We start from the raw sequence: 16,749 nt of genomic DNA on the forward strand, positions 1-16,749 counted from the left end.
GCGGCGTTAAGATGGAGGCAGCATGAGGATGAGCTTGGTGAAGTGTCTATAGCAAGACTGATGAGAAAGGAGACAATCAAGCATTCTGTCTGTCTGTCTGTCTGTCATTGACGTCGTCTTATATTTTATAAGGCTTTTGAATCAGATGGATTTTCCACACTTTGTTGGAAGCACCTGAAAACAGGAACCAGTCGAATAATGAAAGCTTGAATGCTAGTGCAAGAGGCAGAACTTTCCGACTTGACAAGGACCTCCCCTTGATGTCATAAATACCTTTTTCATGGGCTGAAATCACCCACGGGGCTTTCTATAACGTTTATGTAGTGATCACATCGTGTAAGAAAATGAACTTGAGCTAGCTTGGTATTGAAGTAAATTAACTAGCGTTACAGTCAGGGGCTGTTCTGGCTAGCTAGCAAAGCGCTCCATGATGTATTGTAAGGTGTGAAATTGTTGCTAGCGTAACACCATGTGGGTGTTGCTGGGGTGCTAGCTAAACAAATAACTGAAGAACTCGCTACTTTACTAGATACCATGGCTAGTATCTAATACTATGAAATATTCAATAAAAAAATAAGTTGTTAATGTCTTCCATGGATATAGATTGATAGTTAGCTCAACAGCAAAACTTGTACAGGGGCAATTGAGGTATAAATCATGCCACAGGAGACATCTTCAGTCACCACACAGTATTGTGAGGAGAACATTAACATATTTTACTGGAAATGTTTGTGTGTGTGTGTGAGAGAGAGAGATTTAAAAATCACAGACACTAGCTTTAACTGCTCTTTCTAGAAGCTCCATTTTGTCAGCAGATTGCTGTGGCAGGTTTAACAGCATCATGTGAGGCGTTCGCTCATGTCAAACACACATGCGGTGTAGAAACTGGTCTTGTTTCTGTTTTCTTTCCACTCTGTTAAGGTTCAGTTCGTTCTCAAAGTCTTTGGGTTTCTTCAGTGAAGCTTAAATGAATGCCTTTAAGGTAAGTGTTTATTATTCTGCAATAATTCCCTGTGTGGATTGTCAGTGCTACAGTATGAGAAATGCTCAATAGCATATTACATTTTTGTTCTTGAATTAAAAAAAGTTATAGAAGTCAGAAACATTGCTTTAGTCAGCGGTAAGCATATGAGGTGTTCGGCTTTTTACAGAACCCCAGGGGATTAAGGGTGTGTGTGTGTGTGTGTGTGTGCTGCTCTCATGGCTACAGCAGTGTTTCTTGAACATAGTTATTAGCCTTGTTTTTTCAGCTTGTTTTTGCAGCTCAGCTCTCAGGGTTGCCAGATTGGATCGTCTGTTGTTAAAAATCAGTTCTGGCTTAAAACGAGCACAGTCCAATTGAAACCATATTTAATTTATCCAAATCATTTATCTCTACTATCATCATCATCATCATCATCTAGGGTGTATTCCCACCTCATGTCTACTTGTACCAGGCTAGACTCTGGTTGCACTGTGACCCTGTCCACCCTGGTGAAAAAAACAATAGAAACCATCACAGAAATTCTAATGGTTTCCACTACAAATACCATTACAAACCATCAGCTGTTAACCATTATAATCAAATGGTATCTGTCGCATAGTAGGATGTATTAAGGACGTAGCATGCCACCAATAGAAGGTAACCAATTACCAGTAGAGACCCACAGGGACCATTACAGTTTCCATTCAAAACGAATACAATTCCCATTATAACCAGTAAAACCATTACAAATTCTATGAGGGCTTCTATCGTGTCTTTTTTTTGGTTTATTTTTTTTTTTTTTCAGGGCAGGATAAAGTGGTTACTGTAGATAGATGAGTTGTTGTTCTTGTAAACTGTGAATGATAAACGTTTAAACTTAAGTTTAATGACTTGACTTTATTATCAATCTTTAAAAAATATGTCTCAGCAACAGCGCCTATTTTCTCCCAATAATTGCATTCATGTCATATCTACATAACCCTAATTACCATCTTCCACATGGGAAAACTGTTCGTGCCAACTCAGTAGGAACGTTGGGAGATTTTTGACAGCAACGGGTAATCCGGCCAAACCCGGGAGTGACGGAACTGGCTGCATGAGCAGGCCGACTGTCCAAGGATGTAAAGTCTTACAAAAGGAATTTTAGGTTATATTTTAGTTGAGGCCCAACTGATAAATTAAGTTCTATTAAATCATTAAAGATCCTAAACTACAGCTATAATATACATTTTTGACAAATTCAAAAATAGTGGGAAGTTTCCCAGCTTTTCAAATGATCCCACGTGACTTGAATGCAGCTGTTATTGCCCTGGCATCTGGCAACCGTGTCTGCTCTGTGGGTGCTACTGCAGGGGGGAACCAACAGATCAACAGGATTGTTTTTGAGGTGCTGCACGTCTGAGATCAGCCTTATATAACCAGCTTGCTGCCTAACGGCATAGAGGAACATACTGTATCTTTTTGACCCTCAGCTCTGTGCATGTTACTAAGTAATGCATGTAGGCAGGGTGTTCCTGTTAGAGCTAAACTGCTTAGTAAGAAACACACACACACACACGTGTCAGCCTGTTGTACAGTTTGTGGTGAAGAACTCATGAGTTTACACAGACATGGTTCTTCATGCTGGAACAGGTTTGGTCCTCTTAGTTCCAGTAAAGGGAAATTGTAAAGCTACGGCGTACAAAGACAGCCGATACAATTGCTTCCAACTCTGTGGCAACAGTTTGGGGAAGAACCACAGATGGGTGTGATGATCAGGTGTGCACGACGTCCGGCCATATAGTGTACGCTGATTATGATTTGAACCAGGGATGATACAGATGACGGATTTCTTGTCATCGTGATCTGCCGATCCCGATCGTTCAAGCGTCATATAAGTGATATGTACGCTTTCTGTTGACCGTCGCTGTTAACCTTTTTATCTTTCTCTCAGACAAAGTAATACCACAGACGTTGCCTTGGTTATATTATTTACAGTAACGTTGTAGATTGTCGTTTTAATCGAGAATCAAATAAATAAGCACAACATTATATTCATTTTCCAATGAACATTTTAATAGGCCATTTTAATTTATTTCAAAACACACGGCAAATGGGGAATTTTTCATTGTTTCTTGAGGCCTCGTAATAATTCCATACTGGTGATGACATGACCGCGGCACTCAAGTTTAACAACATCGCATGTTTTACGCCATCAAATCGTGATCGGTTCGTGAGACCGGCCAAATGTAGATCGGTATCGCCAATCGGCCGATACCGATTGGGGGCACCGATCGATCGGAGCATCCCTAATTTGAACTGATAAACAAGGAAAAATTCAAACTTAAGGATTCCATGTCCAGTTTAGGTCAAATCGAGGCCTTTGAAATAGAGGTCATTCATATTTCAGCACATAAACCAAACAGTTAAGTCCTCACATTGTTGTCACTCATGAAAGAAGCACTCCAGCATGACTATAGAGTAATCTACATCTATGGTTAATCGTCTACCAACCAAAAGAGAATCATTTTAGTTTATTCTCAAGAACTGTAGTCAAGACCGCCATTGTCAAGTCCAAGACTAGGATTAACTGAGACTGAGCAAAGATTGAGTCAAGATCAAGATATAGTCCAACCGAAAGAAAGATCAAGTCTGAACAACAGCAAATCTATTTCAAGGCCAAGTATTTCCATCAAATAGTTGGCTTCATTCGTGCCTTGCACCCATGACTACGCTGTTCTCTAGAAGACATTTCCTTCTCGTCAGACAAGTCCAAGTACAAATGCCAGTATTTCCAAGTGCAAGTTGAATTCAGAAAACATCTCGCATCCGGATTCGAGTCCTACAGCCCTAGTTAGGACCGAATCTCACAAAAGCGATGATTAATTTAATAACTTGCTGAGCCTGATATCATCTTCAGGCTCCTGGTTGATTTGCACTTCAAGGTTTGTTTCATAGACCAGACTGTCAAATCACACAAACATTTCATCAGTACTTCAGTGAGCCAGACAGTCATTGATCCTCACAGGATGTGCTTTAGGCCACGCTGGTGAGCAGACGACTCCTGCTGTGAAAGAGGCTAATGATTTCATTTTGTGGTCCTACAAACAGGAGCCATAATCCAGACCAGGCCTGAACAGAGCCTCCACTCAGACAGTCCTGTATTATAACTGTCTGTGTTAATATTGTGATACTTAAGAACCCCTGACCAGGATAAAAGTGGTTCCCGATGATGAATGAATGAATAGACAGACACTCTTTAATTGAGTAACAGGTTTTTATTAACCATTTAGCCCCCCAAAAATTGAAATAATGTTGAATAATTCGTTGGGTTGCCAGGTCCAAAGAGGCCAAACTGGTCAAATTGCCATCTTACAAACTCTCCTCTAACATATAACAACATTATTTCAAATATTTTTTTTGATTGGTGTTATTTTCTCATTAGTTATTACTTAATAATTACATATACATAGTGTCCCTGTTACTTTCTCTGAGACGCCATGTTCATTTCCTCACTCTTCTATCGATTGCCTCCTTTACCTCCCTGACACCCTGCTTTTTTCTTCTTGTTGTTGTTGTTGTTGTTGTTGTTGAGTAACATTTTTTTTTTTCTACTCTACAACCATTTGAAAAAAGGTCGGTGATGCTTATTGGCTGAACAAGTTCCTGTGCCGGGTTTCACTTTAGCTAACGTACGCTGAAGCATCACCACTTCCTCCCGCTACTTCTGCATAATGTGCCTTTCTCATGAAGAAGAACAGCTGTAAGTTCTTTTCAAAATGGTCTCATTTACTCTCTTTTTTCTTTAACGGCGTTGCTCTTTTTCAGTCTGAAAATGTCCAGTGGGTTAATGGAGGTGAAAAGCTGCTTCATGTAGAATGTAGCCACGCCACTTTTTTTTCCTGCTTTTCAAAAAAAAAACAAAAAAAAACCGAGAGTATGACAGCTAAGCAGAAATGCAAACTGTAGTATGTGCTGTATATTTCATATATTTTTGTGTTTCTAGATGAATAATATGTTAATGCAGTTTATAAAGACTACCGAGTTTAATCCTGCATCGCTTCTGCTCATGGGTTGTTAATACACACTCAGAAATAATGCTACTAAAATGTACCTTGTTGCTGGGGTTGTACCATCGAAGGCACGTGCTTTGAACCTTTATTATTTATCTCGCCTGGAAACGTGAACTTGGTGTACCATAGTGTACCTATAAATTATTTAAGATGCGTAATTAGACTTTCAGGACCACTGATAACCACTGTGCCTGTTAAAACTTGAACCTACGAATTAATTAATTAAAGGTTCACCCCATGCACCCCATGTTTCCTTCCCAGGTATAAGATACAAGGTAGAAAAGGAGTACCCTTGGTGGTACCACCCCAGAGACGATGAAAAGTACAGTTTGGTACCATTTTATTTCGGATCTTTTGACGTTGTAGTGAAGTTGAGCTGATGCTGGAGCTCACACTATGCCATATGGCACAATGTTTTGCTGCATTATTTAGTATGTGATTTGGTGCGTGTCCTAAGGTTGTATTTTAATTATCTGTACTACTTTGACACACTAGGTATTACATTAGAATGCGGTTTGGGACAAATCCGGAGTCCTGAGGTCGTATTTTGATCGTTAGTACTGTATTATTTTTACACATTATATAGTATGGTTCAGTAGTATGAGGTTTGCGATGCATCCTGAGTCCTGAGGTCGTATTTTGATCGTTAGTACTGTATTATTTGTACACACTATATAGTGTGGTTCAGTAGTATGAGGTTCGGGACATGTCCTGAGCTTGTATTTTAATCATCCGTACTATTTTGATACACTATTACATTAATATGCGGTATGGGACGTGTCCTGATTCCTGAGGCTGTATTTTAATCACCAGCACTGCTTTGGTGCACTATTTAGTGCATTACTGTGTGGTTTGGGACGTGTCCTGAGGTGGTATTTTAATAACGCTTTCTATTTGAACACGCTATTTATCACAGTAGTATGTGGTTTGAGACGTGTCCTGAGGTAGAACTGTAATCCTCCATACTATTTTTGACATACTGATCAGTACACTCTGTGTGCACCGTTTACGTTTAGTACATTAGTACGTGATTTGGGACATAACCCGAGTCTTTGTGTTTTAATCAGTCATACACTCAGCAAAAAAAAAAAAAAAAGGAGCGTCCCTTTTTCAGGAGACTGTATTTTAAAGATCATTTTGTAAAATCTAAATAAGCTTTACGGATGTGTATTGGAAAGGGTTTAAACGATGTTTTTCATGCTCGTTCGATGAACCATAAACAGTTATCGCACGTGCTCCTGTGGAACAGTCCTTAAGACACGAACAGTGTCCAGGCGGTAGATGATTAAGGTCACAGTTACAATAAGTTAGGACACTAAAGAGACCTTTGTACTGACTCTGAAAAACACCAGACGAAAGATGTCTAGGGTTCCTGCTCACCTGCGTGAACATGCCATAGACATGCTGCAGGGAGGCACGAGGACTGCAGATGTGTTCAGAGCGATAAACTGCGATGTCTGTAATGTAAGACGTCTAAGACGGTGCTACAGGAAGGACAGCTGATCGTCCTCGCAGTGGAAAATGACATGTAAGCATGTGTCCCCCCTAGACGTGATGGAGAACTTGTAAATGCCTTGGTGGAAGAGTGGAGGAACAGCTCATAGCAAGAACTGACCAATCTGGTGAAGTCCATGAGGATGAGATGCACTGTAGTACTTAAAGCAGCTGGTGGACACCACATAGTGACTTTTAATAATAATTTTGAACCCCCCTTTATTCAGGGACTCATTACTCCATTTCTGTTCGCCAAACGTCTGTTAAAATTCTTCAGTTTCTGAATCTTTATGTTAATACAATACTAATATTCACACGTGAAGAAATTCGCTGGAAATAAAAGCAGTTGAATGTGAGAGGATTTCTTCTTTCTTTTTTTTTTTTTTCTTTTTTTTGCTGAGTATATTTTGTACGGTAGTAATGCGGTTCGGGACGCAGCCTCAGAAAGAGCGCCAGCTTTCCTGACTGAGAGACAGGAAGTGGGGGGCAGGGCGCAGTGTGCACACTCCTGATAACACACAAAAACAGTGATTCTCAATACTGATTCTTGTTGACTCAAAGTCCCACTGGCGTGATGTTTTGATATCAATGTGGCATATCACACCATACACACTTTCAAACTAGAGGCTAAAACTCACACAGTATGTGGAACACCAAGCCACGTGGGTTCCTCTGAGAGGAAGTGTTTTGTTTGTAAAGAACACAGTTGAATACTAGAACAGCACCGAGCTAAAAATAAACAAAAAAAAAACCATCAGCTTTTGCTGTACCAGAACAGAATCTTTCATCAGAGAGTTGTTTTTATATAAAGATGTCTTTCACACTGAGTTCATCTTAATTAGCGCTGGTTTTATGCTGCGCTCTTTGTGTCACTGGACCGCATGAGAGTGATGTGTTTTTGTGGATCACTAACAGCAGTAGGATTGTTCACAGCAGAGTGTGTTCTTTGTTTTGGGTGCGAGTAGGACGCAGCCGTCGCTTGGAGCTTCTGTGTGTCGTGACGACAGTTTAGCAGCAGGATTTCCAAACGTTAGCGCGTACAGGAACGATCCATGGAAATATCCAGTTTATGTAGTCAAAGATTTGAACGTTATTTCATCCATATACAGTGCATACATGTATACAACGTTGATATTGGACGAAATATATCATTAAACATGCAAATGACACAAGACTAAGCCTGGCGAGTGTGTGTGGGAGTTGTGCGGTGTGTTTGGGTATGTTCGAGTCCGTGTGTTGGGGCTCTAGGCATTGAATGTTCACTTTTAAGCGTATTGACCTTGAATGTTGAGTTCAGATGAGTTGGCTCTCATTGATCAGACTGACGTGAATGAATTTGTTCAGGGGCGTTTACACGAGAAATACGTAACGTATGAACATCCAGATATTTCAGAAAAACGTACGTATCCTAGCAGTGCTCCTGTGTTTGTGCAAATTTATATATAAGAAGACTCGCTAATGTGAAGCTCGACCAATCGGCTTTCGCTCCGTACAGGATTCCGCCGAGTTTTTTTTTTTTTTTTTTTTAAAGCTTTCTTTCGCGGGAAACTACTTAAATTGGCGAAATTGCAATTGTTTTGCACAGTAATGTTGGTTGGTAAATTGGACACTTTTTAGCTGTACTCATTGCCGATGAACGTGAATCTAATGGCAAGTTTATACTACACGATTACACTCGCCGACAAGCCTGAAATCGTAGGCCAATCGGTGATCTCTCCCGTGAGCGACGGACGCGATGTATGAATCACCGAAGCCGCGATCTGAGAGAAGCGTCGATGTCGGTGAGATATCTGGACCTGTCTGCGATTTCCAAACCGCGTAACGTGAAATGTGTTTTGACTGAATATAACTGCAGCGTTGACCGACAGCCAATGAGAGAGCAAGAAACGGCGCACGGCCCGGGAAGTTTCAGCGGGAGGAGTAATGATGTACTTCCAAGCCTCTCTGCAGAACAGACCATCCTTGCTGCCCACGTCTCTCCAACCATTCCCTCCTCCATAGTCTTCTTTTCTTCTAATTTTTTGGCTTTTCGCTGCAAATCAGCACACAAACAGAGTGTATCGCAATCTTCTTGTGATCCGCCATTTTCAAAACCCCGCCCGGACAAACACGAGAACGCCTACTCGTGCAATTCTCCTATCACTTCTCGCGTGTAATTTGGAGTCCAGGCAGAGTCATCGGGGATTCGTCAGTAGTGCAGTGTTTTGTAACGTGTTCACCCCTGTTGCCGATCGGTCTAATGTGCGTTGTGATGATGTCACACAGCGCGCCTTGGCCCAGATCTGTGGTAAATTTGAAAAATTGCAAGCTCCTCTGAATATTGCAGAGTTCGCTTGCTTTTGCGTTAATTCGTGCGATCGCGAAATCATGAAATCCTTTAGGGACTGCGCTTTCAATCTGATAATTGGTGCTGAGCTGCTGCGGTTTTATATATGGATTACACATCTGTCGAGTTGAAATCGCTTCTTTATTTAAATTACACATCAATGCAACGAACGTTTTGTGAAACTGAGTTAGTTCATATTAACGATGAAATGGAACCAAATCATTGGAAACGTTTAGTCAGATAAGACTAGCTGTTCAAGTAGCACAAAAGTAATGGCGCCCTATAAAAGAAGAAAGAGTTGGTGTGTGTTTATGGTAGCTGACGCGCTGCAATGGCTGAGCTGCGTTACTGGAATATTAGCGCGTCCCGTGCTCAGGAGGCGCTCTTTCAACGTGTACTTTTTGTCGTTTTCAGCTCTCTGCGAGGTCTTGAAGGAGTTCCTAACTGTACAGTAAATCAGCTGTGCCATGAACAGGTGTGATAATCTAAGGCTGATTGGCATTTATCAGCATACACGTGAGTGGAATCATCAGCGTTAACGAAACCTTTATTTAAATCTGTTGGGAATGTTTTTCTTTAGCGTTGGCATATAAAAGGATTTACACACAAAGCTTTGTTCAGTGATTGATAAGTGAGGCCCAGTGTTTGCTTGAGGGATCTTCAGACACTTTTAAATGAACTGACGTAGGAGCTGTACGTTCAGGATGTTGTTGGGCAGAGCTTTAGGTCTTGTAATGTTCAGGTCGGGCGGATGATGGATGGGGGATTTCGAAATGTCAGATTAGTTCACGTGCCAAGATTCAGCTCATTTTTAGTGATTATTCACTGTTTTATGCCTTTTAGGAATATTATGCAAGTGCTGCTACTGGGTGTTAAAGTACCATGAGAACATTTGGCTGTCACGTGGCTGTAAGGGAACAGTATGCATAATAAATCATATTAATAATGTAAAACATTACGCAACCTCTCATTGTCAGAGCTTTTGTGTAGTTTTTCAGTGGAAGGTGCCAGATTAGGACTGTTATATATTTATAAAGAGCCCTAAAATGATCAGAGAGACTCGACTGTGACCTGAACTTACCTGAGCAGAGTCAAATGTCTCTATAAATGAATGGGTTTGGGGTTTTGGCATACTTGTAGTTGGGATTAATTGGGTAGACTGACTTTGAGTGGTAAGCAGTAAACATGTCGTCGTCTTTGTGATGATTATCATGTGGGAACACATGACATTTGAGGCCTATCAGCAGGAGGCGGTGAAGACAATGTTGAAACGAGCCGTGAATGTTTGCCACAGACACTCGACTGCTCAGGATAAATATTTGGATCCCCAAACCATAAAATTAAGTGAAGTCATCTCTATTTAGGAAGTACATTTAAAGGGCAGAGCAAGACCATACACATAGCTGGAGGCTATAGACATGAATAAGGCTGAATGGATATAATTTAATAAATAGAAAACATGGAAAGCTAAAAAAATCAGCTGGTTCGAGATGTAGAATGAGGACCGAGGACGTTAACTTGGTGGTTTAACATCAGCTTTAAAAAGTACATATTAAAACCTGAAACTCAATTCAGTAATTGACAGGAAATCAGTGGTGGGAGATTGTGGGAGTGATGGTGGACGTAAACCAGCACATTTTCTCAGAATCAATTTTCCAGAATCAGCAATACATCAGTGACTGTGTATCATCTGCATTGTAGTGATGTGAGATACGGTACATTTGAAACCAAACTAAGGGAAAGTGTGAACAATGAAAACAAAATGGGACCCAAGATGTCGCCCTGAGGTGCACAGGTGTCAAATGTTGCACTGTGCTTTAGTAAAAATGAATCCATCATGCTATAGATACTATAGATAATGAAAAAATAAAGCATTAATAAGGCTTTAGTGCACTTTGATAACTTTCTGGAACTTTACTAGAGTGATAAACACCATTCTTCCTAGAGATATTCTGTCAGTAGTTGTTGTGATGACGGTGGTACAGAGTGCTGTCTAACGCATCACTCTGAAATCTCCCACAGGTGTTCAACTGAGTTGAGTGAAAGCTATAGCATAAGATTTACATCATCAAATCGTTCAGTGAACCCTCGTACCCTCTAGGTGTGGGCTGGATCGTCCTGGGAGAGACCACGCCCACAAGGATAGAAATGTTTCGTCGTACTTATTGAAAAACGTATTTTGATGATTTTAACACTGCTGTAATTTCCACTGAAACAGGAAGTCAGGGTGAGGCATATCGAGTGGCTCCTCCCTCTTTTTAAATAGCCGATAGTGTTTATCTTACCTGTTTAGCCGTACTCGATAGTTTTTTTTAGGATGTTGGGGGCGGAACACTTCAGATTCTAGAGCGCATGTGATGATCATCTAAATGTGAATTTTGTCATTGTTTTGGAGCGCACGGGCTTCTAGAGAACCTCAAGGCTTATTAAACATATTCAGAGTAAAAGCTACAAAACCTCAAATTTGATTTCATGGGGACTTTAAATCTTATGAACACTTTTTCATTCAGCTTCAGTATCTGCTTTATCCATATCGGGGTCACCGTGAATCCGCGGCCTCTCCCCGGGAACGCTGGGGTTGACTTGAACTGTCTGAACTGAATGAATATATCCTGTATTACATGCTTTCAGATTCCTAATATTTGTTTTTCATAGGCTCTCCTTTCTCTCCTTCTGTGCATGCTCGGTTGCGCTCGAGTTTGTACGTGACTGACCGGTGTTGGATTAATTGGGAGCTCACGGGTAATTGAACTCGCTCAATGCTTCAATTCTGCATGCATGCCCTTTCTCCTTCAGCTGAAAGAGCACTGCTGTTCTTCTCTGCTGATGCTGAAACCGAACGACATGCTAGTGCTTACGCGTTCAGCGTTGAACCTTTTTCATCTTGAATATCTGTGAAACGTTCCAGGAGTGCGTTTCCACAATAATGTCAATTTCTGGATTTAGCTTTGAAAAGAGGAACTGCGTACGAGCAACACAAAACACGACGAAACCGTGTACCACTTGCACAGAGGATTGCGATATGACGCCTATTTTGCAATATACAGGAAGCAAATCACATGTAGTAAGTTTCTTGTGTGTTTTTTGCAGATAGAAATGATCATGTTAGAATGTAGAAAGCAGTGTGGGGATAAAGTTATAAATAAAGAAAGGCGTCACATTTGTTTCGGGGTATCTTTATGTTTTAGGTATTAACAAAATAGTGTTTTTTTTCCACACTACCACGCCCCCATCCCTTCCCAACTTTAGTAAAATGGGCAAATTGCTGGTATGTACATGGTTGCTTAATAGCCTGTTAAAGTGGTGGCTCAGTGGTTAAAGGCTCTGGGTTACTGATCAGAAGGTCAGGAGTTCAAGCACCAGCACTGCCAAGCTACCACTGTTGGGCCCTTGAGCAAGGCGCTTAACCCTCAACTGCTCAGTTGTCTAAATGAGATAAATGTAAGTCGCTCTGGATAGGGGCGTCTTCCAAATGCCGTAAATGTAAAGATATCCTGTACGTATGAAGGCTAAACTGAACGTACTGTGGTGTCTGAATGGATATTATCCATATTGATATTGCAGAAAAGCAAGAGTCTCTCAGTAATGTCGTGTCCGCGACCTTGTGCCAGTCAAATCAATGTTACTTGTTAGAACACACCTCTGTTTCACATGTCCGCTTTGCCCTTTCAGTTTAGTATAGTCAGTCCCTCCAGGATTTAGCGATCGTGGAGGTTAACGCAAAATCACGCAAACTTAATCAAGCTATATTCGGAGGAGAGGAGCTTGCATGCAGTTTATCTAAATTAGCGCAGATTCGGGCCGAGACGTGTCATGTGACGTCATCACGACGCGCGTTCAGCCAAAGCCGTCTTTGATTCACGTGCGTCGAGCATGAGTACAGCTAAAAGGACTCCAACAAACATCATTTCCACTTCAGTTACCCCCAAACCTGAAAACCTGGCTTATAGTGTTAAATTGTAGTTTTATACCAGGTCCAACACTTTTATTAGTTATTAGACTATTACGTTAGATTCTGATGTTTCCTTTGCTTGGTATTGTACTCGGCTTGAATTGTTGAGGATGCCATTTGGAAAACTTCCCATGCTCACGTGATGAGACATTCGGTCTGTCACTGGACAGGTGCCAAATGGATTCCAGCCCCCTTAAATAGTTCGGCTGAAATTCCTTTAAAAAGAATGCGCGTGCAAAACGAGGGCTGAGGAGACCTCTTGTGTGTTTTGTTGCCCTGGTTTGAACAGGGGAATGCAAATGTTTGTTTGTTAACACCAGCATTCCTGAGTCTAATCGATTAGAGCAGTCCAAAGATGATTTCGGATTATCCGTGAATAGTCAGGTGGCCAAATGGTATACGTGATTTGCCACAAAACAATGAATTAAGGGTAAACTTATTTCAAACCGGACGCCCATTTTGAATCTCTGAGCCTCTCTCAATAAATTACCACAAAAAAAAAGTGTTCCATTAAACTTTGGAAGAAATACGTACTTGTTTCTCTAATTGTCAGCCATCAGCATGTGGTGGCCCCTTCTTCATTTATTCATCCTGACTCACCTGGTCAGGGTGGGGGTGGATCCCGAGCCTATCCTAAGAACACTGGGTGTGAGGCAGGTGTACACCCTAAATGGGATGTGCACACATTCACACACACTGTCACACCTTGGGGCCTAGCATCATGTTTTGGGATTTGGAAGGAAACCACACAGACAATAAGCCAAGCTCAGGATTAAAATGAAGGAACCTGGATCTCCATGAACGGTTGTAAATTCTCACCTATTCCAGGAAGCACTAAACCTGGTGTCGTGTAAGGGGAGTGGCAGTGGTGGCTCGGTGGTTAAAGGCTCTGGATTACTGATCAGAAAGTCAGAAGTTCAAGCCCAGCACTGACAAGCTACCACTGTTGGGCCCTTGGGCAAGGCGCTTAACCCTCAATTGCTCAGTTGTAAATTGCTCTGGATAAAATGTAAAATGGGAGGGGAGGAAGACATACGAGGGACTAAAAATTGTCCAGGCAGTCCGTTAACCTGACAAGAGATCCAACTGTCGTACAAGCCATCGTTTGAACTACAACAGTTTCCCAACCCTGTCGCTGTTCCTTCACATTTTAGTGTTTCCCCTGCTTTAACACACCCACTTCAATTCAGGAAGGGCTTGTAGTTGAATCGGGTTTGATGGAAGAAGGGAAAACTCTAAAATGTTTAGGGGGTTTTCCAGGACTAGAGATTGAAATCTGTGATTTTAAGAGATTCGATTCGGTTCAAGTCAATTGAAGTGATTTGGTTAATCTTGAGATTTGAGTCACTTGAAACGATTCAGTTCATCTCAGGAGATTCAATTCGATTCAAGTGATTTGGTTAATGTCAAGGGATTTGAGTCAATTGAAGCTATTCGGTTAATCTCAAAAGATTCGAGTCAATTGAAGTGATTCGATTCACGCCCAAACGGAATCGACTCGAATCAGTCGTGTGTGTGTGTGTGTGTGTGTGTGTGTGTGTGTGTGTGTGTGTACGTTCAACGCGGATTAAAATCTCCCCGATGGAAATCAGTCTCGTGTCAGAAGGAAGGATGAGGAGTTGAAACACTGTAATCCGAGCTGTTTTCGCGCTGTATGTGTCGGTTGAGTGGGCGGAGTTTTACTCGCTGTGCTATGTATATGTCGGTTAAGTGGGCGGAGTTTTACAGCTCTGATTGCTGCTTTCATTCTCCACTCACAAGCCAGGACACGCAGAAGCGCGAGGCTGCATTCCAAACACCCTGAACGCTTTCCACACATGCGCACTACGTAGGGCGCGACATAATGCGTTCACCTCGTCACACGAGTGCACTTTGTGTGCTGTGTGGTGGCGTTTGGGACTCGGCCTCGGTTTGAGCTCACAGTCTTGGGATGCAGTTGGCACAGCGAGGTGGCCGTGCTCTCGATTAGCTCTGCTTCTTGTTTGAGATGAATGTTCTCCGATTATTCAGGATTATTGTGGAATAGCTATCGGAATAGGGATTTTTTAAAAACAATATATGCTCAATTATTGTCGTAAACATGGATTACAGGTAGAAAATAATCGTAATCATTTCTTCCCAGTCCCTAATACTGGGTTACTTCTTCGTGCGCGAGTGATTTTTTTTTTTTTCTTCTTTGGGAATCGGTTCATTCTGGAAACTCCTTCGACATCACGGTTTAAACCGCGCATGAAATCCACCGAGATGTGGAGCAGAAACGATTTCGAGGATGGCCTGGATATCTATAAAGCAGGTAAATCCCGGGACAGGTGGTGTTTGAGGATTAAAACCGGGTAAATTATTGGGATTTGTATCTGGCTCATGCCTTCACCGTTACCCTGCGGAATCTGCCACTAACGGCATCTTATTGTTAGCTAGCTGAGTTAGCAAGGCGTTCAATTCGATTTATTTGTTTAAATGTAACCTTGGAAACCGTTTTAATGGTAGTTTACACTCTTTAATAACTTAACCCTAAACCTGAGAGAACAAATTCCTACCACACTCGACATATAGACTAGTAGTTAGTAAGGATAAATAATTAGCGTGCTAGTTTATCTCCAGTGTGCCTTCAGGTACGTGTTATAGCTCACCGGGGTTCATTTTAAACATCATATATAGTGTTTATTATTGTATTTATCTATTTTGTGTCTTTTCAGGATCAAACCAGCTGAATATTGGGTAATATCTACGGTTAATGGTGCATAAATCTGGCAGCACTTCCTCACGTCCTCTGCTGAGTTACTACACTGTAATTACCATCTAATATAAAACTACAGAAAAATGTTGGGGGGGGGGGGGTTCCTACAAATATGGTTTGATTATGCCTTCTTAATCCTTTTTTCCTTTTTATACATCCAGAAACCCTTTAAATTTCACAAACATATCAATTTGATATGAACCTAGTACTGTAGGATTTATGATGGTTATTTATTCTAGATATACAGCTTTTATAACTGTAAGTTTTCCACTAACAGAATATATAACATCGACGTTAACTTGCTCTTGAGTTATAAATTAAGGTTTGGGTTCACTCCTGTCTGTGTCTTTTCTATACTAGTTATAGATTCTAAATATATACGTTGCTCGGTCTGTCGTTTCTCTAAAGCCGGACTTCTCTAAACCTGGACTTCTCTAAAGACGGCTTCACGCCTTATGATTTTTAAACTCGGAGACAAGAATCGGACATTACGGTTCATAACGGTTCCCTGGTTCCGTTGACGCTTCACACCGCGACTGACGAGAGATTTTTCGGATTTAAAATCTGGGTATCGGAAAGCCTCGGTGTCAAACTCAAGGCGCTAGAAAGACGGCGAAGGTGAAACGTGGTGATGAACACGAAAATTATCCTTACTGCTTAAAGCTCGCTCCGAGACAGCCGGACAGAGCTCATTTGCACGTGGTGACGCCCACAAAACTCAATAAAAGGTCGTGTGTACGGAGCTGGGAGCACGAAATGAACACTCAGGGTAAAGACAGAAGTGGAGGTTATTTTGACTCGCTTCTATGCCAGTAAAAAGATTTAATAATACATCTTTTCTTTAGTCATAACTGGAACGTTTTATTTATTTTAATTTAGTTCAATTCAATGGGTTTGTGCTGGTTTACTTTATTTATTTATTTATTTATTTATTTTTAGTATTCCTTAATTAATGCCAATAATATAAAACAGCTGGTTTTCACTAAAGCCACTTTTTCCACGGTACGACATGCAGGAATAACGTAGTATCAAATACACGCTCAGGCCGTATTTCAAACGTCTCTCCTGTTCGCTGAACACGGACCCTGTCAAGGATGTAAAATAAGAGTCTACGCAGCGCTCGATACGAGTAAGTTAGATTCAGCCGCGACGGGAGCGTCTTCGATAAACGCCTGATTGGAAATCGGTAACGAGCGAGATGTAAAAATCTAAGACGGAAGACTT

The 16,749-nt window shown here is 41.3% G+C and overlaps 1 protein-coding gene across 4 annotated transcripts in view; it reads left to right on the forward strand.

The window, feature by feature from the left end:
- The window catches only part of cep85l (centrosomal protein 85, like), a 68,144-nt gene continuing 51,395 nt past the window's right edge, over positions 1-16,749 (forward strand). Inside the window, exons 1-2 of one of the 4 annotated variants that reach the window (XM_053613860.1) lie at positions 1-982; positions 4,580-4,706. In XM_053613860.1, the coding sequence (XP_053469835.1) occupies positions 4,691-4,706 (16 nt within the window). In that variant the 5' untranslated portion in view covers positions 1-982; positions 4,580-4,690. Of the gene's footprint in view, positions 983-4,579; positions 4,707-14,338; positions 15,401-15,484; positions 15,577-16,749 lie in introns of those variants that run through there. The other 3 variants (XM_053613861.1, XM_053613862.1, XM_053613859.1) reach the window with 3 other exon arrangements.

The sequence above is a fragment of the Ictalurus furcatus genome, chromosome 25 (assembly GCF_023375685.1).
Source record: "Ictalurus furcatus strain D&B chromosome 25, Billie_1.0, whole genome shotgun sequence".
In the NCBI taxonomy this organism is placed as follows: Eukaryota; Metazoa; Chordata; class Actinopteri; order Siluriformes; family Ictaluridae; genus Ictalurus; species Ictalurus furcatus.